Source organism: Neomonachus schauinslandi, chromosome 13 (genome assembly GCF_002201575.2).
Source record: "Neomonachus schauinslandi chromosome 13, ASM220157v2, whole genome shotgun sequence".
Taxonomy (NCBI): Eukaryota; Metazoa; Chordata; class Mammalia; order Carnivora; family Phocidae; genus Neomonachus; species Neomonachus schauinslandi.
In genome coordinates, this window is record NC_058415.1 from 88,085,278 (window position 1) to 88,112,990 (window position 27,713).

A 27,713-nucleotide genomic window follows, 5' to 3' on the forward strand; every position below is an offset into this window, starting at 1 on the left:
GGTTAGCACATTGCAAGATCCATTCAGTTCTTCGGAATATGTTTAGGATTTATACTTTTTCATTGTCTGCTGACTGTTTCCTGGGCTGCATTTTCCAAAAGAGAAACAGCACAGAATCCTTTTTGCTGATGGCTGGTGAGGGAGACGCTCATCAATAGCTGAAAGAAGAGAAACTGGAACAAAAAGCGTAGCTAAAGTGGTTTTGTGGGAATGTGATTACAGAGTTGGTTTTCATAGTAAGAGGCTGTTTGGCACTGTTGTCTCTGTGAAATGGGCTTGAAAGGCACTTGCTCATTCCTAGCGTCCACTGCATATGGGCTGCTGTGGTGGGTCAGCGAAGAGGCCCAAGGAGGGAAGATGCCAGATCCTCTCCTTGAGATGTTTATGTTCTTGGGAGGGAAGGAAGAATTGGCGGGGGGGGGGTGTTGCCCCGTGGCCGGCCGGAACATATGTGCATGTTCTTAGTGACCACAGCTGCCACGGAGCTGTCCTTAACAATGCTCCCAGGCTAGGAGGTTAAAACTTCTCATTTGTTTGAGAAAGAGGGAACCCTCACTATCTTTACATTGAGTCTGGATTCAGAGCAGGAGGGAGGTGGGAAGGGAGAGGGATTTAGGCAGGCAGGATTTTCTCCCAGGCCTCTCAGCATGCGGACACGCAGATCAATTTCTTACCCTGCGTTCAGCTGGACACTGGGTTAGAGACTGTGTTGATCAAGACGTCCCCTCCTGTTTCATATCATGTAACGCATTCATTGCAGCCACTGAGCCTAAATTACTGTTTGCTTTCTTTCTGCCTTTCTTCCCCCCACCCTCCCCGAAATGGTAAGAACTTGTGTAAGGATAGAGTTAGTTTATCTGAGCTAATGCTTTGATTTTTCTTTTCTCTTTCTCTTTGCCACAGTAGGTAACCAGTTAGGGGCCTTGGTACATCAAAGGTAAGCAGTGGGTTATGTTTTATTATTTATTGATCATTTCTAATTGTTTATTGATTCACCATCTGTACTAGAGTGTTAGAAAGTCAGAGGTTGAGAATGGGAAAACCAGGGGCTAGATTTCTTTAAGACTCAAGTTTTTTGTAGTCCTTCCCAAGACAGAGAAAGCTCAAAGGATAAACGAACAGGAGGTATTAAAAATCAGCCATTATCGTATGTAAACTTAACAGATCTCTGGAGTGTGGGAGCTGCTCTTTTCTCTCCACATACATCTAATCTAAAGAGAGAAATTTTCCATCCTGAGTTGATGGCTTCCCCAGTGTTTTCTGAATCCTTAATGCCTTCATTTGAGCAAAGTCGTCCCCAAGAAGTGTGCATCGTTGGGCTTTCACAAGATAAAGTTTGTGATTCTCAAGGAGTCGTGGGCCTAGGCGCCCAGAACCCCGGGCTCCAGCTCATGCCCTTGAGGAGGGACTTGCCAGAGAACCTTGGAGAAAGGCCTAGTTGTTTCCCTGCCTCAGTTTACCCTCATAGCCTTCCCTTAAATATTGAGGATTTAGATACAGAGACGTCTGGGCTTTAAAAAGACCAGTCTGTAAGATAGGGTATTTGTGGTCACAGTGTTATCCTTCAAAAAGAATAAAATATGCAGGAAACTGCCACAGTTTCTCTTCCCTCATGGATGACATTCTATGGTGTGCATCCGGCACTATAACATATTATCCTTAATCTTCACCAGCAATGATATAATTATATGCTCTTGTGTTCTACACAGATGTTTGGGAGTTTCTAGAAATCATCAGGCCTCAGTTAACCAAAAGATTTAACCTGGGTTTTGTTGTGTTATTGGTTTGCTTTGTTTTTTAATGAATTAGAATAATTTAAATGATGTTGCTGTTAGTATCAAACATAATTTTCCTATAAAGCCGTAATTAAGATTTTACTTTCCCAAGAATGTTTATACTTTGTGCATTCGACAAGTTTCAGCCTCGCAATCAGAATGGAGCTTTGTCTTCCAGGGGGCCCAGAGCAGCTCATCTTCATACATTCCTTTCTCAAAGAGAGTCTACTCCTGCCGTTCCTGAGGGCTGAGGAACTGCCTGAGTTGTGTGGCAGTTTGTATTGTGATCGTGTTGAGCGGCTTCTAGTAAATTCCCCAGTAACACTTGCTGAGAACAGACGGTGCTACACACGTGAGCCGCAGTCCTGTGGCTGCACGCACGGGAGCACCGTGACCCTTCGCCACGGCCGGGAAACACTCCCCACAGGGACCCCGCGCCCTGTCCGGATGTGTCGGGCCCGCAGTGTTACTGATTTAGGACGTTGGAATTGCCTCATTTGGGGGCGAACTCAAATATCCCAAGATGTAGGGAGGATCTCTGCACATGTATAAACCGGGGGAGGTAAACTCGGGCAGAAGACGGTCTGCTCTCCTCAGACTAATGGAGTGGCGAGTGCTGTTGATAATGCCGTCTTTCTCCTGTGTGCCCCGCTGTCCCTAAAAACGTGCACTTGATTCGATCTTCTCCATGATGGGTAAAAATCCAGCTGTGTGAGAGATGTTTAAAAATGCTTACCTTTTTTTTTTTTTAAACTACTTGCATTTAGCTTCCTCCTAAGGTAAATGTTTAGATTTAATTGCTTTCTGGGGCGTTGGGCAAATTAGATATTGTCCACAGTACACTCTGTGGCCAATCTGAAGGTTTGTTTGAAAGAACCAGTGCAGTAGTTGTTTTAAAAAAAAAAAAAAACCACCCAACACGTAATGGATGGGATAGCATTTAACGAAAGTACCTTGCAGAGTAAGTGAGGTGATTATCCCTGTCCTGGTCAACACTGATTAGGCCTCTGCTGGATACTGGTTCCATTTGGAGCATCTCACCCGAAACAACAGATAAATTAGAGGGAGGCCAGAAAGCAATAAAAAGATGGGGAAACAAGGAATGTTGAAGAGAAATTCAACATTGCTGTCTGTATCTAGCAACGAGACCGGAAGAGGAGTCTAAACTAACTTCACAAGCCTCGGAGAGTCTTTTAAGTGTTAAGCAATACCAAGAAGAGAAGGCATTTGTTAGTAGAGTTGATGGTTTAATGAAAAATCAGAGGTTTCTTCCTCTGACACAGCGAGAGAGGAGGCTTGGATCTTTTCGAGAAGGGATTGACCAAAGGGCCCGTTAGATGACGCTCTTTCTTGAGGGCTGGGGACTTGTTGGCCGAACTGGCATGATTCATTTTAAGTCTCTGTCTTCCAGCATTGCCAACATGGGAAATTTGGGGAACCTGACATGGCCGTGAAATTCTTTTTATGTTTTTCCAAAATGTTCTTTGTTTTTAGGGCAGTAATAACAGAAGAATTCAAAGTGCCTGATAAAATGGTTGGATTTAGTAAGTATCCACATTATCTACTTTCCCCTGATGAATCTCTCAGTGTAACTGTCGCTGTGGTAGAATGCTTTGCACACTGTGTCCCCCAGAGCCCCAAAGGGCTGCAGGGCTCTCTCCAGGCTGAGAGATAGAGACCCACGCGCCTGCCTCCCCCAATCTCTCTCCCCACCCCACCTCTCTCCTCACTTCAGCTGGAGTACCCTGTACCTGTCCGCTGTGTTTCACATGTGATTTCCGTGGCTCGCTGAGGCCACCCTGCTTTGCAGTGCCGCGAGCCAAGTGTAAATGTTTGCTGAATTAATTAAGTCATTCATGCATGGTTAAATATGGAACGGAGTAATGTTCTGACCCTGTTCCATTTGTTTCAGTTATCGGCAGGGGAGGTGAGCAGATTTCACGGATTCAAGCAGAATCTGGTTGCAAAATTCAGATTGCTTCAGGTAAGGCTTCTTTTTTCCTAGATCTCAGTTTGGTAGAAATCAGTATTTTGTCCAGTTTTCCAGATTCATTACCTTTGCTCGTTGCTTAGAAGTTTAGGGGCCTGGGTAAGTATGTGCGATTGCTGTTTTCCTTGTGCTTTTAGAGCTGGACTCAGATGAGAACCAGAAAAACCAGGGCAAAAGCGGGCCCGGAGATGAGGCCGCCCGTCTGGCCTCTGGAGGAGGCCCTCTGTAGTTCTGCGGCTCCGCGTGACCCTTGCCAGATACCTGTTGCTCTGGGAACTCCGTTTTCTGTACCAGGGTGTTATGCCAGACAGTGGGGCCTAGAGGAGTGCTGTGGCTTTGGGGTCATTCCTGGGGACTGCTCACTGGCTCCCCAGGATTAGACCACCCCTCCCACCCCTCGTTGTGGAAAGAGGCCAAGGCCAGCTGGGGGGTTCTGGCTAAATGAGCACACGTAAAACACAGTTCAGGACCTTTCCCAGCTGGGTCCGTTTTGACCATGAATTATGGAGAGAGGTTGAGGAAAAGAAGCATTCTTACGAATAGTTCGAACAACTCGTTTGAGTTTGGTCTCTTTCCATAGTGCAGGAGGGGGCGTGGAGGACCGTTGACCAGAGAGGCATTTGTCTGTTTAAAAGATACACGTTACAATGTCTCGAAGGCAGTAACTGCTGTCAGTTATTTGTCTTTTTTTTTTTTTTTTTTGGGGTTAAAAAATTTTAAGGGGCAAGTTTTTAGGAACAAAGTAAAGCGTCGTGTGGTGTTGGAAAGCAAGCTTCTCCTCTCTTGTCAAATCGCCCGGAACTATTTCCACATAGATATCACTGCTCTCTTGGGAGATTCATGCACTACCCAGTAATAGGCCTGATGTGCATCTACCATTAAATTGCTCACTGGTGTGCAAGCAGGTGACCTTACCCCACTCTGCAGGCGGAGAAACTGAGGAAGAGCGGGTGACGCGACTCAGGCACTTCTTAGCACACAAATGGGTCAGAAATGAAGCTGAGACTCCCAATCAGGACCCACTCTGAGGGCTCCGCAGCGTCCTGCCCGCCCCCCCTGCAGAACTTGTTTCTACTTTGAGTGTTTAGGGTGGAGCTACCAGCCTCCTGTTCTCTCCACAAGGGGAAGCAAACTGTCTTTCCCGGGGCCTGGGCTTCTGTGGGGCCGCTGTAGGAGCGGCCCAGAGAGACACGGGTGCACGGTAGCCTGACGCCCACCAACACACCTCATCTTCTTGATTCTTCTTATAGAGAGTTCTGGGATTCCAGAGAGGCCCTGTGTACTTACCGGAACCCCAGAAAGTATTGAGTAAGTTTATTTTATTTACTTTTTCCTGTCACTCTTCTTCCTCCTTCCCCACATGGGGAGACATGGAAGGGCAAAACTGTCACTGAACACTGTGGATCTCTGCCGCAGCCTGGCCACGAAAGCAGATGCTTCTGTGGAGAAGGATCTGGGAGGTGGCCACGCCAGGGGAGTTTGCTGTTACTTAAAACACATGAGGTATCACCTTTTTTTTTTTTCCAAACCCTACAGAATTTCTGGCAGCCGTCATAACATCCACTTCATACACCAGGTTCTTTAAAGAGCGTGCGTTCGCCCCGCCTCAAGGCTCTCATCAGCTTTTACTTCTTCCTTGGTGACACCTCCTTTCCCTGAGCAGGTCTGCCTTCGTGAGCCTGTCACTTGGTGAACCATTGAGAATCCTGGTACCAGGTCTTTTGCCTGGGGCTGATCCCATTGCCCTTTTGACATCCATGAACCAAATGAATTGACTCTTCGTGGCCATTGCTCCTCTCGGAGGGCTGTATGGACCGGTCAGAGGGTGTCCTGACTGTGGGGGGCCCTTGCAACCACCTTATGGCTGGCATTGCTTTCTGACCGTGGGACACCCGTGCCCAGAGCCTTGAACCACCAGAGGCAGGCCTTGTCGATCCACGAACCTCCTGGGGAACAGGGATGTACTAACTTAGAGTCTGCTTGCTCTCCCTTTTCAGTCGACTGAGTAGCGTTGTATTTGGGGACAGGGGTGCTAAGATTCTCTCTGGCTCAGTAGATAGGGCTGTTTTACTGTTTCCATTTCTCCGGGAGTCCAGATGAGTTTAAATTTTCTTGTTCTGCCGCAACATTGCAAGCAGTGAACCAGACTAAATATCACTGGCAGGTGTGCGTTATAGGCCAAGGGGGGTGGGTTTGCTAGAGTCGAGGCATTTTTCTTCCAACACAGGGTAATTTAGTACACAAGCAAAATATTAAAAAGCTGGTGTCGCTGAGAAGACTGGCCAGGCCGATTCTGTACCCAGAGAGGCTCAAGACGATGAAAGGCAACATCTGTTTCCTCCCTTTCTCTCTTCTTTCCTCTGCTCTTCTAACCATTCCTGCTTCCTCTTCTACCCAGGCAGTCGGGCAACGGGATTGTAACTTTAGGAGGAAACAGTTTCGTTTTCTTCTTCGGGTGCTGCATAGTAGCAGAATTCTTCCCTATCCGAGGAGCCAAAAAACAGACCATACATGGTGATTTAAAGAACAAATACCGCAGACCAGACCAGCCAGGGGAGCTTCTGGTGCTGAAAACACAATCGCCCCAACAGGTGGCCTGGGGGGCCGGGCTGGGCATGCTATGTCGACAAGGCAGTGTCCCTCCCCAGCCTCCGAGTCCCCCGGCACCAGACAGCATCACAGGGGAAGCGGGGGGCCTGGAGATCCGAGCGGACAGGCATGGCGCCGGCGTCTGTGGCTCTGCAGCTGCCCCAGGCCCCTGCCTCCTCTTCCCACCCCTGGAGACCACACTGGTGATCCATTGCCTGAGCTCAAAAGCCGGAGAGCAGGTTGGCTAGGGAGAAGAGATTTGGAGTCTGGGAATTCAGATGGTGACTACTAACCCTCGCTTTCTTTCTTCCCACCTCTCTCGTTGCTCTCTCCTGCCCGTATTTAACAAGTGTCTCTTGAGTGTCTCCTCTGTGGGAAGCATTATGGCGGACTGGGGACCAGGGAAAGGTGCAGAGGGATCAGAGGTGGTCTCCGCCACCGTAGCGGCTGACGGTTGTGATAGGAGACAAGACACGTTGGTGATGGGAACGCCAGACATCCTCAGGAGCAGAGGGCAGGCCGGACAGGGCTGTGTTGGAATGTTGGCGTGCGGTGTGTGTTGCTTTTAAATTCCAGCCCGGTAGCATGGCGGATGGCAGAGACCTCCCGGGTTGTGGGGGCAGGAGCTGGAGCTGGATGGAGGGCTGCCTTGACTCCTTCGTGGTCCTCCCCCGGTGCTGTTTCCCTCCCATGGGCGCCCAGCACGTTCATTTAATGTTCCTTCTCTTGTGATTCTTTTCCCTCCCAAAGACAAGCCAAACGGCTCCTGGGGCAGATCGTGGACCGCTGTCGGAACGGACCTGGCTTTCATAACGACATAGACGGCAATAGCACGATCCAGGAAATTCTTATCCCTGCGTCTAAAGTGGGTCTGGTCATCGGCAAAGGAGGGGAAACAATCAAGCAGTTGCAGGTATGTGAGCCCTTAGCAGAGTGGCGCTTCAACGGGCCTTCTGGGATTGGGGGGGGGGGGCTGGTCCTAACTCGGATTCCCCCCGCTGGGCTGGCTGTACACCCCTTGGTGCAGAGCTTCCCAGCACCCTCTGGTGCCACAGATCCTCTGTTGGACAGATGCTCTATGAACAGGTACCGCGGCAGGTATGATGCCAAGTCCCGCGGCCCCCTGGGGCAGTGATGCTCTGTGAGGGTTGCTTTTACCACCAGGTGACAACATCTCAGATGAAAGTACCGCGTCCAGAGCTGGGGCTCTTAGCCAGCCGTACGCCCCCTCGCTAGCTGTGGGATCTTAAATACGTTTGAGTATTTCTCGAGGGCTCAGAGCCCTGTCGGCCTCACTGCTGTCATGAGGCTGAAGTGATACTCTTGATTTTATCTTTACCTAAGATCCTTCGCACAGAGCCCGTTACTGAGTAAATGCTCCCCAGACATTAGCTGCTATTGTTCCAGAATCCCTCGTGTGAGACACGGGGAGCCAGACGTGTTTCAGAATTGAACACCCCTGGCAAGTTCCGGGGCGTACCCCGTAATCAGATGCCTGTTGGCCTAGTCAAATGCAATGACAGTCACACTCAGTGAGAGTCGGGCTATAGACACACTCCCGAGAGTTCACGTTAGTTTTGCTGCCAAATGAGTTATGCTCAAACTTTTATCTCCAAACAACTGAGCTTTTGAAGTTGCAGGTCAGGGGTGCGTGCTCACGGCCCAGCCCTCGGCCCGGTGGGCACTGTGGTGTGGGCTCTAGGGTCCTGGAAGCCAGAATCCACCTTTTGCTGCCTCCCCGCCCCACCTCAGCTCTGGGACCTTGGGCAGCTTGCTCTCAGGGCCCGCCCCATCAGTGAAATAGGGCAACGGGAACCCTTCCGTCTCAGAGCTGTGCACGGGCCCTAACTAGATGACGTTAGTGCGTGGCAGCTCCGAAAAAGAGTTCATCAGGTTGAGATATTCTGGGGACCAGGAAAGGAGGAGGGTTTTGGGAAACGGTTTTCCATATCGCACTTGGCAGCTGTCTACCATGGCCTGCGTGCTGGCATCCTCAGAGGGCAGCACCTCGTGGTCGGTGGGACGTGCCTGATGGTAGACAGGGCCCAGCCCTGTGCTTGCAGTACGTGCACGTTCTTATTCATGGCAATGAGGCCTGTCCTGGTGTGCTACCCCCCACAGGAGCGGACAGGTGTGAAAATGGTCATGATCCAGGATGGCCCGTTGCCTACGGGAGCAGATAAGCCTCTCCGCATCACAGGAGACCCATTCAAAGTACAGGTAGGGGAGAAACCACGGATCGGGTGGGTCCTAGGCGTGGGGGTAGCACTCGGGAGGAATGTGTGGAGCTTGCGTGTCACTCAAGAAGTTGTAAAACTGGATGTTCCTTTAAGGTGAACTGTTGTCCCAAACCAAGTCTGATGATGGAAGGGCTGCAGGGCTGTCTTGCTTCCACCAGAGCCACGAGCCACAGGTGGCCATTTAGATTAATTCAGAGTAAATGAGGACAGATTTCCTCGTTTACACCGGCCATATTTTGAGAGCCTAAGAGCCACATGAGGATGGCGGCGATGGTCATAGACACTGCATGTACGCAGTATTCCCACAAATGAAGACGGTTTTGTTGCACCAATCAGATGCAGTCTCCCATCTGTTGGCCCGCGGGCACCTCAGCTGCAGGCTCTGTTTGGCTCTTACTTGCTTGTTCTCTCTTGGCCCGTATTTGCAAGACCTCCAGCTCAGGTGGGAGGTGAGCGGCCCACAGGCATATGTGTGCCCTTGGAGCAAGCGGCCTGTGCCCTGAGCTCCCAGCCACAGAGGACAGCCCATTTCGGAAAGCAGTAGGGGGCTTAGTCTTAGACCATCTGGGGCAGATCCACCCTCCGACTCACGCTGTCAGCAGGAACGTGAGTGGGCTGGCTGTGGGAATGTGTCTGTTCCCATGAACTCCGAATGTTCTTTCCCTGCCCGCTGCAGCGTGCTGCGCCTTTGCTGCATTTAGAGGAACGCCGGGGTGACGCACCTTGGTGAGCTGGTCTGGCAGCAGCAGCTGTTTTCTCCGTGGGAGTTCTGGGGCTTTGAGCCAGCGGAGGCTACCAGTCTCTGGCAAAATATTTCCCCCTATTCTTCCCCTCCCGTGATACTTTATTGACGTATGGATGTGTTTTTACTGTAATCGACACATGATATTATGTCTGTTTCAGGGGCACAACATAGTGACTCAACACATTGGGAAATTCTGTCCATTACGAAGTGGCTCACCATGCGTGTGCTTATCCTCCGTCACTGTGCAGAGATACTAAAGTATTAGTGACCGTATCCCCGTGCTGTACTTCTCAACTCTGTGACTTATTTCTTGTATAAATGCAAGTTTGTACCTCTTAATCCCCTTCACCTATTTATTTCCCCCAGTGCTTAATGCTGTTGCTTGGCTTAACTCAAGTTGGTGTCACTGGTAGTTCTTCTGGTCCAAGTACATATTACATATGTAAAATCCTGGTTTTAAAACAGGATTGAGGGCCAGTGATGAGAACAGCCTCTTTCCTTGGGCTCCAGTCAGTGGTGTGGCCCTTCACTCCCCTCCAGCAGGCCAGGGTCTCCCAGGTGCCTTGCCCCCCAGAGCTTCTAATTTCCCTAAACGTGTCCAGGTGGGCTCCCTGCTTGCCGTCGCTGGTGGAACCTTTGGTTCTTTTATGAAAAGAACACTGGAGCAAAGAGCTTATTTCCTTGATGTTCCCTGAATTTGCAGGAAAATCATGACAACCAAAGGTTTTTAGTTTTGTTTTTTTTTTAATTTTAAAACTGTGTATTCCACATTTTTTATTTGGGAAAAGCTGTTTGCTGTGTTTAGGGTAAGTTGTTGGTCGTTTGTTTTTTCTCCCCAACTTTTTATTATGAAAAACTTCAAACATACAGACAAGTTGAAAAGATAGAACGGTGAACATGTATGTGTGTAGCCTCATCTGGCCTGTCATTTTGCCACGCTAACGTGTGTCTACTTTATTTACTTATTTCTGCTTTACCATACCATTTCTAAGTGAGTAAATGGGAGGCGTCATGACCGTCTGCCCCTAGATCCTGCATACGTCTCCTAAGAATAAGAACTAATTTCTATAACCAGGCCTAAGAAAATGATAGCAAGTCTCCTAACATCGTCTTATAGTCAGTCCCATACTCCAATTTCTCCAAATGTCCGAAGACTTTAATTGCTGTTTTGGGGTTTTTTGGCTTGGTTTGGTTTTTCCAGAACCAGGATGCAGTTTGGGTTCCCATGACCTTGAGCTGTTATGTACGCCTGATGTTTGTGCAGATTCCTATGGGGCTGGGATCGGTGTGGGGACGATGGACTGACTTAAGTGCATTTGGGGGCAGAGGACGCTGAGTGTGCCTCTGAGAGCGTCAGGCCCGGGAGGTAGTCTTGCCAATTGGTAATTGGGGTATTTGATCTCTGGGTGCTGGAAGATATTTTCAGGCCCCCTGGGCTGGCTTTTTCCCTTCACCTCCCCAGAGATCCTCTGCGATGGAATGCCTTGTAATGTCTTTTCCGTGGAATCTGCCCACAGAGCTCTCAGGAAGAAACAGTGTGCCAAAATGCCTCAGGCCATAGTAATCAAGCTCTGACCCAGCACAAATGTGCTGATCCGACTGTGGTTTAAAGGCGGGAGGGCCCTTGTCTGTGTGGATGTCTTGGGCAGTATAAAGAACACATCACCTAAGATTTGATATATGTAACCCTCCCCAGCAGCCTACTCAAGTCCTGTATTGTAACCCAGGAAGTGACCTGTCGTACAGCTAAGTGCCTTCTGAGTCTTTAAGCCCGACGTAACAGGGTCTGATCTTGAAATGTCACCTGGTGTCATGTTTTTTCTTGGGATTTTGGTTTCCATAATGCCTTTTCTCTGTGTTTACACAGCAAGCAAGAGAAATGGTATTAGAGATCATCCGAGAGAAAGACCAAGCTGACTTCCGAGGTGTCCGAGGTGACTTTGGTGCCCGCGTGGGAGGAGGCAGCATAGAGGTATGCTTGCCCTGCAGGTCAGTTCCCAGGCAGACGGGCTGCGCTTTCCGATTGTAGGCTGCACTTTGGTTAGCTTGAGGGAGTGAGCGAGCTTTGATCTCATCTTCGAAGCCAGGGTGGCTGTGAGGAAGGACCGAAATAGTCGGCGGTGGGGAGGGGAGCCAGCTGCACACATTTCAGGGAATGGGGCCATCCTCCTGCTTATGAGGTTTTGCCTCAAGGCTTTTCCTGCTGCTCAGGTGAAGACCAGAGGCCAGGTTTTCTAGGTGTTCTGCTTTGTGATCGTATCAGACCTGGAAGCCCAACTTACTGATGAGGTGGAATGGGATGAAAAGCTTTCCTTTACTTTTTAAAAAATTTTTTAATGATTTATTTATGAGAGAGAGCGAGCGTGTGCAGGGGCAGGGAGGGGCAGAGGGAGAGAATCTCAAGCAGGCTCCCCGCTGAGTGCAGAGCCCAACACAGGGCTCGATCTCACAACCCTGAGATCATGACCTGAGCCAAAGCCAAGAGTCCGGCGCCTAACCAGCTGTGCCACCCAGGTGCCCCAGAAAGCTTTCCTTTACAATGAAGTCTTGCAATACGCTGCACCATGGAGAGAGCTTGCGAACATCACGCTTAGTAAAATAAGCCAGATGCAGAGGGACAAATACTGTGGGATTCCACTTCCACGAGGTGCCCAGGATGGGCAAGTTCATCGAGACGGAATGTAGAGCAGAGGTGACCAGGGCTGATGGAGTCTCTGTTTAGTGGATACAGAATTTTTGGGGGGGGGGGGTGATGAAAAGGTTTTGGGGTGGGGGTATAGAGACTGGTGATGGTTACACAACAATTGCCACTGAACTATATACTTACAGATGGCTAAAATGATAGATTATGTTCTGTATATTTTATCACAATAAAAGAATGAAGGGGCGATAAAAAAACATTTTCAAGGACCACCAGTATAATCAGCATACCTGGTATATTTATGCTGATTCCATGGAACTGGGAAGATAAGGTTGCCATTTTTAACCTTTTATGTATAAGGTTTATTATGCTTTCCTTCATTTTTATAACTATTGTGATAAAATCTCAGACGCATTAGATATACTTAATAGGCAGGAATACAATCATCAATCACGGTATTTTTCCTAAGAGGGAAAAATATGCTAGATCATATTTCCAGGAATTCACTGCAATCAAAATCAAGTTGTTTGTTTTTTGGGTTTTGTGTGTGTGGTTTTTTTTTTAATGTATCCTTTAAGAAATAACGGATTTGCGGACGGCTCTGATCAGCTTTTGTTTCCCTGTGCTCAGGTGTCTGTGCCAAGGTTTGCTGTTGGGATTGTAATAGGAAGAAATGGGGAAATGATCAAAAAGATTCAGAATGATGCCGGGGTGAGGATTCAGTTCAAGCCAGGTTGGTTTTGATGACCCTCAAAAATCCTTAGTGCTGTGAAGACTTACAAAGCACTTAACAAGACAAGGACTCTGTAATTGGCTCATTGTGTGTTCCCTCCCTCTCTCCTCCTCTTCCTCCCCCTCCTCCCCCATACTATTACCAAATTATCAATCTAGCTTTCTCCTCTGGGCCCTCATAGCATTTCCAGCTTTTAATTTTGTTAAGTAAAGACTTACCAAAAAAAAAAAAACTGTTATTTTGACTTCATTATTTAAAGATAAACCATTTTTAAAAAGGACTAACATCTTAGAATAAAGGACAGTTCTTTAAATTTTGTAGATTTACCTTCATGAGCAAAATTGTTTACATTGTCTTAATTTTCCTCATTTCTCTGAAGACGGGAGAACATTGTGATAGGTTCATTTTTGCCAACATTGCCGTAGCTCAACTCTGCTTTCTTTTGCTTTATTGTTTTGTGTTTCTGTAACGATAGCTTTTTCAAATGCCTGTAATTGCATGAGAAGCGAGTGTTGACATGGACCATGCAAAAAGATGGAACTGTACATGCTTCTCTATGCATTGATTGCAAGTCAGACTGACCTTTGTTTCCAACTGAAGTTGGGCTTTTCCTGACCCCGCCTCTCACATTGTTCTGCAGACGATGGTATTAGTCCGGAGAGAGCTGCACAAGTCATGGGACCCCCAGATCGGTGTCAGCACGCAGCACACATCATCAACGAGCTTATTCTTACAGCCCAGGTGGGTCCAGCGCTCTGGGGTTCCCATGCGTCACCTGCAAAAGCAGAAAGTGCCACACGGGGTCTCGGGGCAGCACCGTAGAGCAGCCACGCCCTCTTGGGTCACATTTCTGGAACACAGCACTCTTGTCAGTTACCCACTTCCGGGTACACGGCCAGTGGCTTTTCTATACCTGCCCGTTTCCTGCCTTCATGTATTTTGTTACTAGCTTCTTGCTCTCCTGCCTTTGTTATCCCAGGGTCTAGGTTTTCTTGACACAGTAAGTTCCTGACTCTATAAACTATTGGGAGAAGTACAGCGCAGGTCACCACGTGTCAAGCCTTCAGGTGCACCTTGCGTGGAACTGTATTAAGTCAACTCCAGGGCGCCTGGGTGGCTCAGTTGGTTCAGCGTCCGACTCTTGATCTCAGCTCAGGTCTTGATCTCAGGGTCATGAGTTCAAGCCCCGCATTGGGCTCCATGCTGGGCATGGAGTCTACTTAAAAAATAAATAAACTCTAATCTTAGCCTCAGAAAACACTTCAGGCTCCTCCAGAGTCTTAGAGCTGTCTTCACGCACTGGATTCCGCACACATCTCTGTCTGGGGATGCGAGCAAGCTTGTGTGAGGCTGTTAGCATCTCCGCCTGCCCCTGCTGTGAAGTGCTCCTGGAACCCCTGTGACTGACGCTAGGTCATCATGTCTCAGGTGTGCCAAACTGAGGGAAAGTTTAAAAACATGTGGAGCTGAGGAGAAGCACGCGATCGGAAACTGTAGCCCCTGCTCTGCCGTGAGCCGTGTGAGCTGGGATGAGCCTCTGAACCTCCCCGGGGCGAGCCCTCAGCTGCGGGGGGCTGGGAGGGGGGTTGGGGGGGATGTACCAGGCATGCCACCCACATGGTCCCCCAAGTCGCTGAGCATCGTGTTGAAGTTATAGGATGATGGCCTCCACTGCAGACTTCCCGAATCAGCAGATCCCAGAGAGTGGGCTTGGGCTTCTGCCAGAGTCCAGGGCAATTCTTAGGATGAGACCAGTTCAGAAGAGTCCCTAAGTGAGCCCAGCATCATTTGTAGCAGGAGGAGTCGACAGACCCAGAGCTACGGAGGTGCAGGGCGGCGGGGAGACAGCCTCACCTCCACGAGTCTGGTGCAGGCCAGGAAGTGGGCTGTGTGTGCGCACACACGCGTGCGTGCAGGCATTTTAACATAAATCCCTAAAATTGCCTTGTTTACTCATCATTTGTTTCTCCTAAAAGCCAAATTGCAGGGAAAAGAGCACTCCAACCACCTCTGCTTTCTGCTGGTTTAGATTCTGGGTAAGAGCTCAGGGTACTCTGAATCAGCATAGGCAGGTTTTGCCAGACATTTGTCCGCTGTCTTGAGCAAAGGCTCAGCTTCTGCCTTCCATGGAGGGGCTCTCGGCTTGACCACGTTTGCCCTCAACATATAAAAAAAGAATGTAGATGCTGCAGTACCAGAGTGAGTCAGAGGACAAAGACCTCCAACGAGATTGGCTGCCCCTGAATGAAAGGAACCTTCTTCTGTTAGGTGTTGGCCGTGGGTTGTGCTCTCTCTGCTGGGGGCCCGGCGTGACGATGTTGGAGGCTGCTCTGGCCCTAAACCACGAGCCCACGCACCTGGTTTTTTTCCTCCTTTTGGGGAGACTGGGACAACCCGGCTTTCTTTAAGAGCCTTTTATCCTTTCTGCTAGTTGGATTGCGAGGTGCCCCGACTACCCTCAGCAGTGTCTGCGGACGGGAGGGTTGGAGGCCTGCTTGCCACTCAGGTACCACTTCGAGATGCCCGCAGCTCTTTCGCATCTGACGCCTGGCTTCTGGTAGGCCCAGCGTGTGTTAGCCACGGGAAAGGGCAGCCTCGGTGTGGAGGAGAAAACCGACCCCCGATACCTGGACGTTAGGGCCCAGTCATTAAGACTTGCTGCAGCAGGGCACTGGGCTTCAGACACAGGAGTTTATACCTGACTGCCTGTTTCAGTTGGGTACAGTGGGGCTGTTTGGGTAACCACACGCGTTCGTCTGCACACGTCCTCTTTGACTGCGCCTGTGATTTGTGTTAATTCTGGCTTTGAAAGAGCACTTCAGAAGCTGAAATGTGGAAAGGTGCTGAGGTTCTAGCGTGTGGCACTGATTATATCCTGTCACTTCACCTCCTCCCTGGGGCTGAAAAGTGGTCCCGGTGGCAGTGGCAGAAATCGTCACTGGAGCTTTGCTTCCTTCCCAGGAGAGAGATGGCTTCGGAGGCCTCGCCGTGGCCAGAGGTCGAGGCCGTGGCCGTGGCGACTGGACTGTGGGAGCCCCTGGTGGCGTCCAGGAGATAACCTACCCAGTGCCGGCAGATAAGTGCGGCCTCGTCATAGGCAAAGGTGAGGAGCCGCTGATGGGGTTTCGTGGTCCCCCTCCCATCTGTCCTACCCGACCGCAGACGGGGCCCGTACGGTACCTCCAGAGCATGAAGTCCAGGGCTGTTGGCTGCGCTTGACTGCAGGTGCCCGGGCTGTGACATCAGCTGCCTCCCGTAGGGACCCGGCTGGGTCGGGGCTTCTCACGGGCACGCGCAGAGTGGGCTGTCGGTTATCCGGTACGAACAGACCGGAAGTGAGACCCGCTGCCTGGTGAAGCTGCGCAGGTTGTCCCAAAGGCCCCCTGCCCAGCCTGAGGGGCCTCTGGATGTTTGTCCACCAACCGAGTAGTGATTAATTTGCCTCCTGGGAGCTCAGAGGAACAGTTAAGATAATTCCGCAAGTGAAAGTCGCTCTCTGACAAGTGTGTCACTTTTTGTCCTGACTGGATTTGGGTATTTGGTCCTTACTGACACATGTGAAAACGGTGTTGAAGCTTTGAGCACATTTACCGTGAGTAACGGATACCCTGTGGAGGGAAATAAAAATTGACTGGTTCGTTGTTTGTAGGCTTTGTAGGGAACATTAGGTCAGAGCCCCTTGTTAGTGGCTGATGTGGCCCCTAGCCATCCTTCACTGTGAGCAGGGGAAGGGCAGGCAGCTTTCTGGGCCGCCAGGCAGCCTTCTCTGCAGCGGGCTAGCCTCCCTGTGGGCTCTGGGGGAGCCTCCCCACGGGCAGCACACGCGCGTTTGGCTGTGGCCTCTGTATCTGCCTTCATACTTGTCTGACCACATGGGGAGGAAGTCAGTACAGGCTTCCCCCGAGAGTTTCTCCCATTTCTGCCACCAGCAGACCTCTCTGACCTCTGGGAGAGAGCTAATGTTCCTCAGACCGTGATTTGGGAGCGTTTTTGACAGGGAGCTGAGGCTGCCTTAGCGTGCTCTCTCGTGCCGGCCCAAGGGGGCAGTCCCTCCTGCCTCTCTCGGTCACCTTCTGGAGTCTGCATCTGGCCCTATCGTGGACGGTGTGTGTGTGGTATGCTCCTTTGAAACGTTCTTCTTTGTGTCGTCTTCTAGATGGTCAATCTCTCAAAGATGGTAGGAACAATGTGGGATTGGTGCATTTCCTGGCAGGGTGTACATGCTGATCAGGGTTTAGTGGGTGTTGTCAGCTGCCCAGATGCTGTGGTAAGTCAGATCCGCTATCCAGACCATCAGCTTGGCTACTGTGAGATTCAGACCAGTTGGTGCCTGTAGGTTGAGAAGCAGAGCTAGGTTTCTGTGCCTCTGGAGGACCGTTTTATCAAGGAGGGTTAACTCGATGACCGGGCATCCCCTCTAGCCTGGCGCAGCCTCCCTGTCTTCAGTGCAACCGTTCCTGCTAGTCGGTGAAATCTGGGTGTGGGCAGAACCTCCCCTGTGGTTTATCCTCGACAAAGTCATCCTGAGCGACTCCCACAGGAAAGGGACGACAGCATGGAGCAGTGACTGATCTGTGTGTGACCTGCGGTTCCAACTGCAGCCTCAGAGGCCCAAAGTTTTGTCAGCCGGGGTCTTTCTCCACCGCCGCCCCCCCTCACCTGCCACACACACATATACACACAGGCTGGACACGAGGGGGTGCACCCTCTTAGGGAAGGCGCGTGAGTGAGGGAGACAGGAGAGGGAGCCACAAGCAGGCAGGCTGCGCTCCGCCCCCTCCCCAGCCCCAGTCCTTGGACAGACGCTGCGCCTTCCCGGGGCCCCTGCTGGATTTCCATGATAAATACAGCAGCAGTGACAGATAGTGCGGCCAGCCCTGCTCTTGTCAGCCGGGCCTTTTAGCAGGTTGATTAATTGCTTTACGATTTCACGTCCAGCCGGGGGGCCACTGGTGGGTCGCTTCTGCCCCCCATCAGGTGGAAGAATGGACAGGCTGCTGAATGAGCCTGTAGACAGCCACCATGTGCCAAGCTGGTGACCTCATTTAGAAGGAAGATGAACTTAAATGAACTCCTTCCGGCCCGCACAGTTTTGTGCTGCCTCTTCACCTGATTAGCATGCTGCCCGGGCCTCGGGGAGCGGGCCTGCGGGGCTGCCGGTCTGAGTGCCCGCCGGAGGAGGGCTCATCCGGGCTGCAGGCCTCTCAGCCTCAGACACGCGTGCCCTTTTGTGCTCTTGCCTCTGGAACCCAGCGGCGCCTGGGGGACACTGGAGGATTCCCTCAGGCGCTGGGTGTGCGGTAGGAGGGCTTCCAGTTCCTTCTTCTTGCCCTTCTTTAAGCCCCAGAAGCACTTTGTCCAGGAGCACAGCTGCTCACTTTCCATGGTGCAAAGAGGATGAATTCACAGTGCAGGAGCAGAGGGTGGTAGTTGTAGGCCTTGGGGGCGGGGGTGGGGGGGTGCGGGGTGGGGCTCACTCCTACCCTGAGGCCGGCCCTGCCGAGCTGCTGAAGGCTTTTCTGCGACTTTCTGCATTGGCCAGTGCTGTGTGCTGGAGGTGGAAAATGCAGGGACGCTTTTCTTAAGCTGCCGCAGAACTCGAAGAGAATCACGTGCACAACACCGTGGTCTGCTGCACTGTTGTTTTTAATTTGCTTTTAAATTGAAACCCACTCTCCACGAAACTGACACGCGGCCTGAGCCGATTTGAACAAAGCTTTCACCTAAGGCCGGCAGCCTCCTGGTTTCCTCCCTGTGGCGTCTGCCTTCTGGTAGGCCGGCAGGACCCCGGCTCTGGTCTTGCTTCCTGAGCCCGTAGCATCCTATCGAGGATGAGATAAGACACAACACAGGCTGGGCCTGCTGTTGGGATCCCCTCCTTGTCTGCTTGCTTGGTAGGCGCTCCAGCAGCGGGCTGGAAGGATTGCGGACATGTTACCGTGAAATGACAAATGTCATTTGAGGTTCGTTTTGACTCTGGGCGGGGTACAGTGACACAGAGACTGGCCTTTAGTCTTTGCTTTTGATCATTTGGGCTCTCTGGTCGCCTGCACCAGATTTTCCAGACTGTCTTTTTCTGATGTTGCAAAACTCTGTGCTCCCGGGTTTTCCTTGTATTCCACTCCCCTCCCCAGTTGAGCAGAACCGATCTGTAAACTCTGTGAAATTTCAGAAGAAGAATCAAACCATTGTGACCCTGCTGGAGCTTTTGTTACGCAAATCTCATTAAGAGACTGGAACTCTCACAGGTTTTTCAAAGGGTCCCACTAAATTTTCATTACCCCGCTCCACCCAGGCCTCTGTGACCCCCATCCTCGGCTGCCTCGCTGTCTAGACCTGCCCCCCCCACCCCGCACGGAGGAGGCAGGGACTTGAGAAGTGACGGGATAGGCGTGGAAGGCCCGAGTGGGCTCCAGGCATTGTTGGAGGCCGTGGCCCACGGGGCTGAGGATGGACTGTGCTCTCCCGGCGGAGACGGGCTTGCAGTGAGCCTCCAAGAGCCCAGCTCCACCGTGCACACCCGTGGGCTCCAGGCCTCGGCGCAGGGGCCACGGGGTGTCTGGCCTCAGCCCGGCTCGGAGAGGACCAGCTTCTTCGCTCAGTCTGGTTTTGCAAATGAGAGAGCCCTGGTGTTTGTCAGAACGGTTTCTGAGTAAATCGAAGGTACTTGTCCGCTCTCGGGTGAGGGCTGGGGTGCGGATGACACCCTTTCCTCCTCTTCACAGGAGGGGACTGCCGAGCCTGCGGGTCAGCCTCTGCTGCCACTTACCCTTCTGTCTTGTGTCCGCCTGCCTGCAGGGGGTGAGAACATCAAAAGCATAAATCAGCAGTCAGGAGCGCACGTGGAGCTCCAGCGGAACCCCCCTCCCAACACTGACCCCAACCTGCGAATATTCACCATCAGGGGCATTCCTCAACAGATCGAGGTGGCCAGACATCTCATAGATGAGAAAGTTGGCGTACGTACAAGGTCCTTCCCCTACCTGGCTTAATGGTAGCTGGGTTTTCTTTTGGATGTCCAAGGTACCTGCTCTTCCCCAGAACCTTGTACTGCCTGTGCCTTTTGGTCCTCATGTCATGTGAGGGCGACCCCTGCCACGTTGCCAAGGGGGGAAGGCCCGGGCCCAGGGATGCCAGGGCCAGGCCCAGGCGCGCTGAAGGAAGCCGTGTGGCAGAACTCCCCGAGGCCCCCGCAGCGCAGCAGCTCAGGCCCAGAGCCGGGTCCCCTGCAGGCTTAGACGAGCAGCTGGGGCGGCAGCCTTCCCCCAGCACCGGCCCCGGACTCCCGCGGGCGTGGCCTCTGCGGCCAGCCCTGCAGGCGGCTTTCATTGACTCTGGCTTTAGTTTCAGGCACCTCAAAGCAGATAAAGAAAGGGAGTGTTGATGGAGGACAGATTGGCCACTGCTCACCTCAAAGGGGACGTAGAATGGCAGAAAGAGCCATGGGCCAGCCTAAATTGACGGGAGAGTCAAGCAGGTTGGTCCCCACCCCCAGGGTGACATGCTAAGGCAACCGTGGTGGTGCCCGTATCGGCCGTGTGGTGGTTTCGGTCACTCGACGGGGCAGACGCCATTTCTGCAAGGCGAGGCCACTGTGGGGAAGCAAGGCTAGCGAGCATCGTAGGGTATCTTACGTCACCTGAGTCTGTCTCCCCGAAAGCTGTAGTCGGCCTTGGGGTGGGCCTGGGCAGGGGGCAGAGCCGCAGGCGACGGGAAGTGAGAGCCCCCTCTGTGCCCATGACAGGGGACCGGTCTCGGAGCACCCGGAGCCTTCGGACAGAGCCCCTTCAGCCAGCCACCTGCCGCCCCTCATCAAAAGTGAGTCTCTCGAGTCAGTCTCGGTGGGAAGACTTCACTCCATCTCAAGAAGTCCTCTTTCCAGCTTCTTCTAGGGAGTGCCAGCCAAAAGCCTGGGTGTGGGCAGGGTTCATCCCTCTGCCTCTCTCGGCTGGCCCCTCTAGCCTGTTCATAGCCCACCGGCCAGTCCTGGGGGCGAGGGCCTTCCCAGAGGGCGGAGGGCCTTGAGGTGGGCGCGGGCGTCCCTGAGCGGCCCTCCCCACCCAGCGGTCCTCGGCCCGTTGTGTTCATCTGTTCTTCACTTTTTTTTAGCACATTTCCTCCAAGGAGCTCAGGCTGCTTCCCGAGCATTGCTGCTAAAGTGAACGGAAACCCCCACAGCACCCCTGTGAGGTAGGCGACTTCTCACTCCATCCGTGCGGTTCTCTTGGGACGGGACGGGCAGGACCGGGGCCGCCACGTGGCCACTGCCAGTGGGGAGCGGGGGGAGCAGTGAAGAGCCAGACCATGGATGGCATGGCGGGAGGTGGACCCAGTTGAGGAGGCGGGGATGTGGCCTGCTCCGGAACGAGTGACTCTTGTCCTCCATAGCGGTCCTCCGGCCTTTCTGACCCAGGGATGGGGCAGCACCTACCAGGCGTGGCAGCAGCCCACACAGCAGGTCCCAAGTAAGTGACCCGGGAGGAGGGGGGACTGCGCGTGCCCCACGGGAGGGCCGAGGGGGCTGGTGTGTCTGAAATGCTCTAGTTGCATCTCTTGACCAATAGGCCCAATATGTCCCTCCCCAGAGATGCCGGGAGCCCCCCGGGGTAGGGAGAAGCTCCCTGTGGGCCTCCAGCTGAGCAAGGGTGGCGGCTGGCGCTCTCCTGGCCCACCTCTCAGACCTTTCTTTCCCGTCTCCTTTGTTCTTCTCAGAGCTAGGGGCTCTTGTCAGCTTTGTTCCCACAGATGGGTTGGACCTGGCCCAGCCCACAGCTCCTCGCCTCACTTCGCTCCCAAACAGCGCCCCCTCCCCGGCTCTGGCCTTCTGGTGACCGTCTCCTCCTCTTCTCTCCAGCACTCCCTTAGAAAGGATGTCCTTTCTGTCTCCTGAACTTTTCAGAAAGCACACAGCTGGAGAATTAGCTGTGCTGAGTGACGCCTCGGCAAGACAGCTGATAGTTAGAGAAGGTCCCTGTTGGCATCCAGCCCATGTGGCCTGCCCTCCGGCCCCCACACGAGCTTCAGGAGTCCCTCTGCAGTTTGATCACTGGTAGAGCCCATCTTGCACAGCCTTCAGAACCAAAACCAAAACAAAACCGAAACCTTACCTTCAGTTTTTCTGTCCCCCTGAGGCGGCAGCCTGTCTGTGTTCGGAGGGCGTCCTTCGGCGCGTCTGCCCATGAGCCTCGCAGCGCCACACTGCTTTGTGGCAGCTTCGCTCACGAGGGACTGAGGCCGCCTTCTGGGCTCCTGCTGCCCCCCCGCCTTGGGCAGAGTGGGGGGGCAGTGGGGGGGAGGTCCTGCTCAAGGTCACAGCTGGACAAGCAGTGCCCTGTGGGGTCTGGAGTCCAGAGGCCGATGTTGTGTGTGCCTCACGCACCTTCCCCTCCTCTGGCCTCCAGTTTTGTGGTCTAAGAAATGAAAGGTTTAGGTTTGATTTCCAGAGTATTACCCATGAGCTCTGAAATTGTATAGTTGCCTTTTTTTCCTTTATTCCCCCCCATATTTGTTTCAATGAAATGTCTCAAATGTGCAGAATATTAGGAAGAATTTTGCCATGAACACCTGCACCCCACCTGGAGTCCGCCAGGCCAGTCTCACCACACTCACTTGCTCCCAGAGCCCGTCACGTTTCCTTCTGTTCTGATCGGAAAGGGCCCTTGGGACAAGAGGCAGCCCAGGCTGAGTTCACATTTGCCCCATTGTGCGGGACAGAGACTGTGTAAGAAAGCCCTAAACTAGGAGGAAGTAGGTAGGGGACACATCCTCCTTCCTCAGGGGAAGTGACCCTGGAGCCACGGTTCCACAGAGGCCCAGGCCCGCTGCCCGCCGCAGGCAAAGGCCTGTGGGGCGAGTGAGAGAAAACACAGTCAGTGCCTGGGTTCTTGCCGCTGTTCGCATCCTTGTCTTGTGGTGTTGAGCTGTGTTTGTCTGTAGGGGGCGGTGAGAACTGGTTTCTGTCAGTGAAATCTTGTTTGGAAGAAATGTCCTGTTTGCCCACACCCTCCACAACCGCCTCATTCTGTTCCCTGCATCGTCCGGAGTCCCTTCCTGCCATACTGGGAGGATGAGGACGGGGGGTCTTCTCCCTGTGGGGCCCCCCACCTCACTTCCTTTCCCAGCCCCACACGCAGACGCCCGTCACCCCACGCCCCTCCTCAGACTGCAGTAAATTAACTAGCGAGGGAGACACTCTGCCGTGACCGTGGTCACCAGCGCGTCCTGCCCGCCTGCCGCCCACTGCGGTTCTAACAGAAGACAGCGCGCTGAAGGGGGTCCTAGCAGGTGGGCACGCAAGCCAGTCCTGACCTCAGCAGAGGAAAAGGTCCCACCTTGTCGCTCTGTTCGGGGCTTCTGACCCCTTCATGCCCGGGGCAGGCCGGTGCCCCTCCGCTCCCCAGCTCTTTGCTGCCGGCGCCACACAGAGCAGGCGCCCCAGCTTGCGCATGGGGAACAAGCCTGCGCACCTCCTGTCCCCGTCTGCTCCTCCCCCAGAAAGGCATGAGGCTAAATCGGGACCAGGTGCGGGTTGTGGCGCTCGGCCCCTCGGCGGTCTGTACCTCGTATTTCTGTCATCACCAGCAGTCTCCGGGCCGTTTTCCCACGTGCCTTTCCTGCACTTGTGCTTGTGTCCAGAGTGGAAGCCATCAGTCCGTGCACAGAAGGGCCCGGTGACAAGTGTGGTCAGCACCACTTGGATTCTTTGTCCCATTTGAAGGCCGATTCAGGGAGCCTCTGACGCAGTCACTCTGGCCCCAGGGCTCCCTGAGCTCTAATCTCCATCTGAAAGGTCGAGGCCGTCTGACCCGTTGCTCCTGGGGGGCAGCCGTCCTGCCCAGTCCCCTCCTCACAGGGATCTTAGTCACACCCCGTCGGCCTGGGTGGAGGCCCTGTGGGGCGTCCTTGTGTTTCCCCACAGCCAGCCTGCCGCTGCCTGCCTGGGGCTGCAGGGCCTGGAGCAGGCTGTGGCGTGGGCGAGTGAGTGCAGAGCAGGGCCCGGAGCCGGCGCGGGGGCCTGACTGCTTTCGTGTTCTCCGCACAGGCCAGCAGAGCCAGCCACCGAGCAGCCAGCCCGACTACAGCAAGGCCTGGGAAGACTATTACAAAAAACAGAGTGAGTGAGCAGCCTTCTGAACAAGCAGGTCCCTAGGCCCAGCGCCCCCATGCCTGTCGACCTCGTCGTCAGTGGTTCCCTGTCACCTTTGTTCTCTTCAGCACTTTCCCTATGTGACTCGGTCTCAATCCCTGCCTTTGTCTTCCTGTGTCCCCTGTGTGTCTGTCAGAGGAGACGTGTGGAGTCATCTGCTGCCCCCCCTTCTGGACGCCAAAGGGCCTGAGGACAGCTCAGGGCCAGCTGTCCCAGACTCAGCCACCCCCTTTGGAACCGCTGGGCCAGGACTCGGACCAGCAGGTGTCCTGTTCCCTGGCTGTCGTCCGGCGCCTGGCTCCTTTTGGTCCCATCTCAGGGCAGGGAAGAGGAGGAGGACTGAACTCCGGGAAGGGAGCGTAAAGTTGGAGTGGGTGCCAGGGTGCTGGTTTCTCGAGTAGGTTCGTTCTCTTCGCTGTGCCAGAAACTAAAGCTGTCTTTTTAACAAGAGAAGAAAAAGATCTAGTAACAGCAACCAAAAGAGCCCCCAAGTGAATCCTTTAAAATTAGTCCTAAATCCGCTGTATGTGTTCTGGAGTGTGGTTGGAGGTCTCACTCCCGCGACTTGACTGTGGAGGATGTTACCTGCTGGTTGGCAAAAATCAGGCCATGGACTGTCAAAGAAGTGGTTATCCTGGTGTTTGGAATCATCACTGGGTTGATGGCCGGGGGGCCTTCGGTGGGGGTCAGGGAGGTCATCGTCACCTAGAGCCCCTGCTGAGAGGCCTGATGCCCAGTCTTCCCCAGACCTCCCAAATCCAGACTCGTGGGACATGCGTGGACCTGTGTTTCCAGCCCTCCTGGGATTGGACACTCTGCACAGGGGCACCCCACGCCCAAGCCGGGGACCCGCACTCCTTTCGCTCTTCCTCCCTCCCTCCTCGTCTCCCCCCGCCCCGCCATCTGTCTGTCTGTGTCTGTTTTTCTGTGTGTGTGTGTGTGTCTCTCTGTCTCTCTGTCTCTGGCAGCCGATGGGGCAGGTGGACAGAGGCAGAGATGGTGACAGGCGTGAGACCTGTAGGGGCGGGGCGGGGACGGGCAGCAAGCAGCTCAGAGCACTTCCTGCCGCAGGCCCCTGGGCAGCGGCCCCCGCAGGGCCTCCCCGTCCCGGTGGCTCCCCCAGCGCCAGCCTGGCCAGCGTCCAGAGGGAGACCGCGTCGGCCCTTGTTCCAGCTGCCCCGGTCTTTGGGAAGGGACCCCTCCAAGCTGACCACGTCCTTTACGTCCCCCAGGGTTGTCCCCGGCCCCGCTAACCCCTGTGCTTTCCCTCGTCACTCAGGTCACGCTGCCAGCGCCGCTCCTCAGGCCAGCTCCCCGCCGGACTACACAATGGCCTGGGCGGAATATTACAGACAGCAGGTCGCTTTCTACGGGCAGACGTTAGGGCAAGCGCAGGCCCACAGTCAGGTGTGTAGTCGAGCAGCAGCGCCACGGGCACTTCCCAGACCAGCGCGAAGCCCCTGTCTCCCGAGTCTGTGTGCGTGCGCGCGCCTGGCCCCGCTCCTTCCCCGGAGAGAACAGGGTGGGGCGAGGCGCGAGGAATTGGTGGCACAGTAAGGAAGTGCCTGATCCTCCCTCACGGCCGGGCCCTGAGACTGCAGTGCCGAGTGGCACTCAGTTTCTCAGGCCTCAGTTTCCCCAGCTGTCAGTGGGAGTGCCGAGCTTTAGGAGTCGGGGCGGGCTCAGCACTACAGTAGGGACCATGGGAGTCACACCCACTGCTGTTCCTAAAGAGGGTGGTGTGGCCAGACTGTCCCCCGGCCCCCAGGCAGCGGTGAGGGGTGGCAGTAGGAGGACAAGCGCACACCCTCTGAAGGCCGGGCAGGGCAGAGCGCCAGATCGTCGTCCTGCACGGAAACCCGGAGCGCTCGGTCCAGTCGGAAGCCAAAAACAGAGTTCTTATTAACGTAGGGAAGGTGGCCAGAGGCCGCCCCAGGGCATTTTTTAGGTGCGCTTTTCAGGGGACCTGATGGCGGCCAGGTCCCCCCAGACAGCGTGCCAGCTACCACAGGCCCCGGACGCAAAGCTCGTTGGTCATCTCACTGCCAAAATGGTCCCTCTGTGCCTGGGCCCAGTGGAGACAGGTGTCAGGGCTGGTGGGTGGCTGAGGGGAAGCATGAGCTCCCCTGCCCCGCCCCCAGCACCCCTGCTCGAAGGGCCGCCCAGGACCTCCTGTGCGGGAGAGGGTTTGCTGCACCGGATCCCGGGACGCAGGGACACGGGCCGTGTATCCGTGCCCGTTGAGGAGCCAGAAGGGAGAGGGTGACCTGTCCCCTCCGATCCTCCGGAGCCCCAGACCAAGACGAGGACGCGAGAGCTGGCCTCACACACTAACTGCTGTCCCCTTCCTTCCGCAGGAGCAGTAGGACAGCGACCTGCGGCTCTTTCCTCCCCGAAATCATTGTGAGCGAAAACCTATTTGTAACAGGTTTTTAGATTTGCAAACCTTTTGATGAAGAACCTTTGTTTTGTTCTGTGAAACACTATATTTAGATTAACAGATTTTTCTAAAAATCGGGAAAATTAGTTACTAAAAATTGCTGATAATTTGTTTCATTATTTTTGTTTGTTATTTCAAATGTGTAAGCTCTGGGATTCTCCCTGGAGCGAGACCTGCAAAATTCAGGCGCCAGCGCGTGCCTCAGAGCAGTGACATTTCAACACGGTGTGTTTGTTTTGTTTTGTTCCGTTTTGTTGCGTGTCTTTTTATTTACAGTTTTTTCTGTTGCAACAGAAAGTGGCTTGGAAGTCTTAGGTGGTATGTAACAAATTCTTTTAAAAATTTTTAAACAGTATTTAAATATTCTTAAATGTGTAAATTCATTAAATGTTTTACTTCTAATTTCTTGTTATCTTGGCTGTCTGGTTATATTGCATTTTTTAAAAAACTGAACTATTATGTATTGTAATTAATTATGTGAATTCTGAATTGAGACAGATAATTGTATTGCTGTCCAACAGGGGTTGGGAGGGGGCATTTTATAGGGTTTGTATAATTTCTAGAGTGCTAAAGGGGTAATATAAAAACGTGTCCGTGTGTTTAGCATACATTTTTTAGTGTCTCCATTACCAGTTGCAGTTGTGTATCTAAGACCTCCAAGCTTGTTTTAAAAACAAAACAAAAAACCTTTCTCTCTTCTCTCAGAAATATAAATACTGTTATTTTTAATATTAAAAAGAAATTCGATATAACTTTTAACAAACACTGTGGAACGTTAAACCGCGTGAAAATGGAGTAACTGTTGTTTAATTCCAAGATGTTTCTTCCTTTTTTCTTTTAAATATTTTCTTAATATTTGTCAAATTAACTAGGTGAATAAATAAATCTAGTATTAACCACCATATGAATTAAATAATTTTGATTTAATAAAAGGGATAATATGATTTCCAGTGTTTACTGTAGTGCGTCTTGTACAGATAACATGTATTTTTAAAGGAAAGAAAAACGGAGTCGAAGCTATTTTTTCTTGCATTTTTAATGACCCGAGGGACATTCCGTTTGAAATGTACCGAAGTTACAGTTTCTGGGTTTTTCTCCTTATTTTCCTTATAATGCTTGAAATGTCTAACTATTAAAAAAAGGCAATTGGAAAATGTTATGCATGTTGTTTTAAAAAAAAAAGTGTTCTTTTTATTTGACTGACAATTCATTTTACACTCTATATAATAAAATTTCCACAAGCCGTCTTGTGGGCCAAGTATTTTTAGTCTGTTTGCTTTCCTTTCTGCCATCCCTCCCTCTGCCCCCTGCCCCCAGAATAAAATCGAGCGAAGACTCTTGCCGTTCGCAGCCTTGCACTACACCAGCCCGACTTGGTGCACGACCTAGATTTCTAGCTACTTCGTTAAGCTAA

At 52.6% G+C, this 27,713-nt stretch overlaps 1 protein-coding gene across 2 annotated transcripts in view; it reads left to right on the top strand.

Moving 5' to 3' along the window:
• Positions 1 to 27,449, top strand: part of FUBP3 (far upstream element binding protein 3) — a 50,751-nt gene extending 23,302 nt beyond the window's left edge. The window contains exons 3-19 of one of the 2 annotated variants that reach the window (XM_021691293.1): positions 904 to 937; positions 3,270 to 3,319; positions 3,688 to 3,759; positions 5,016 to 5,073; positions 7,105 to 7,267; positions 8,476 to 8,574; positions 11,207 to 11,311; positions 12,611 to 12,713; positions 13,354 to 13,454; positions 15,675 to 15,816; positions 19,512 to 19,672; positions 20,458 to 20,531; positions 20,823 to 20,903; positions 21,102 to 21,178; positions 23,755 to 23,826; positions 25,139 to 25,266; positions 26,217 to 27,449. In XM_021691293.1, the coding sequence (XP_021546968.1) occupies positions 904 to 937; positions 3,270 to 3,319; positions 3,688 to 3,759; positions 5,016 to 5,073; positions 7,105 to 7,267; positions 8,476 to 8,574; positions 11,207 to 11,311; positions 12,611 to 12,713; positions 13,354 to 13,454; positions 15,675 to 15,816; positions 19,512 to 19,672; positions 20,458 to 20,531; positions 20,823 to 20,903; positions 21,102 to 21,178; positions 23,755 to 23,826; positions 25,139 to 25,266; positions 26,217 to 26,225 (1,529 nt within the window). In that variant the 3' untranslated portion in view covers positions 26,226 to 27,449. The remainder of the gene's footprint in view (positions 1 to 903; positions 938 to 3,269; positions 3,320 to 3,687; positions 3,760 to 5,015; positions 5,074 to 7,104; positions 7,268 to 8,475; positions 8,575 to 11,206; positions 11,312 to 12,610; positions 12,714 to 13,353; positions 13,455 to 15,674; positions 15,817 to 19,511; positions 19,673 to 20,457; positions 20,532 to 20,822; positions 20,904 to 21,101; positions 21,179 to 23,754; positions 23,827 to 25,138; positions 25,267 to 26,216) is intronic. The other variant, XM_021691294.1, reaches the window with a different exon arrangement.
• The last annotated feature ends 264 nt before the right edge of the window (positions 27,450 to 27,713 follow it).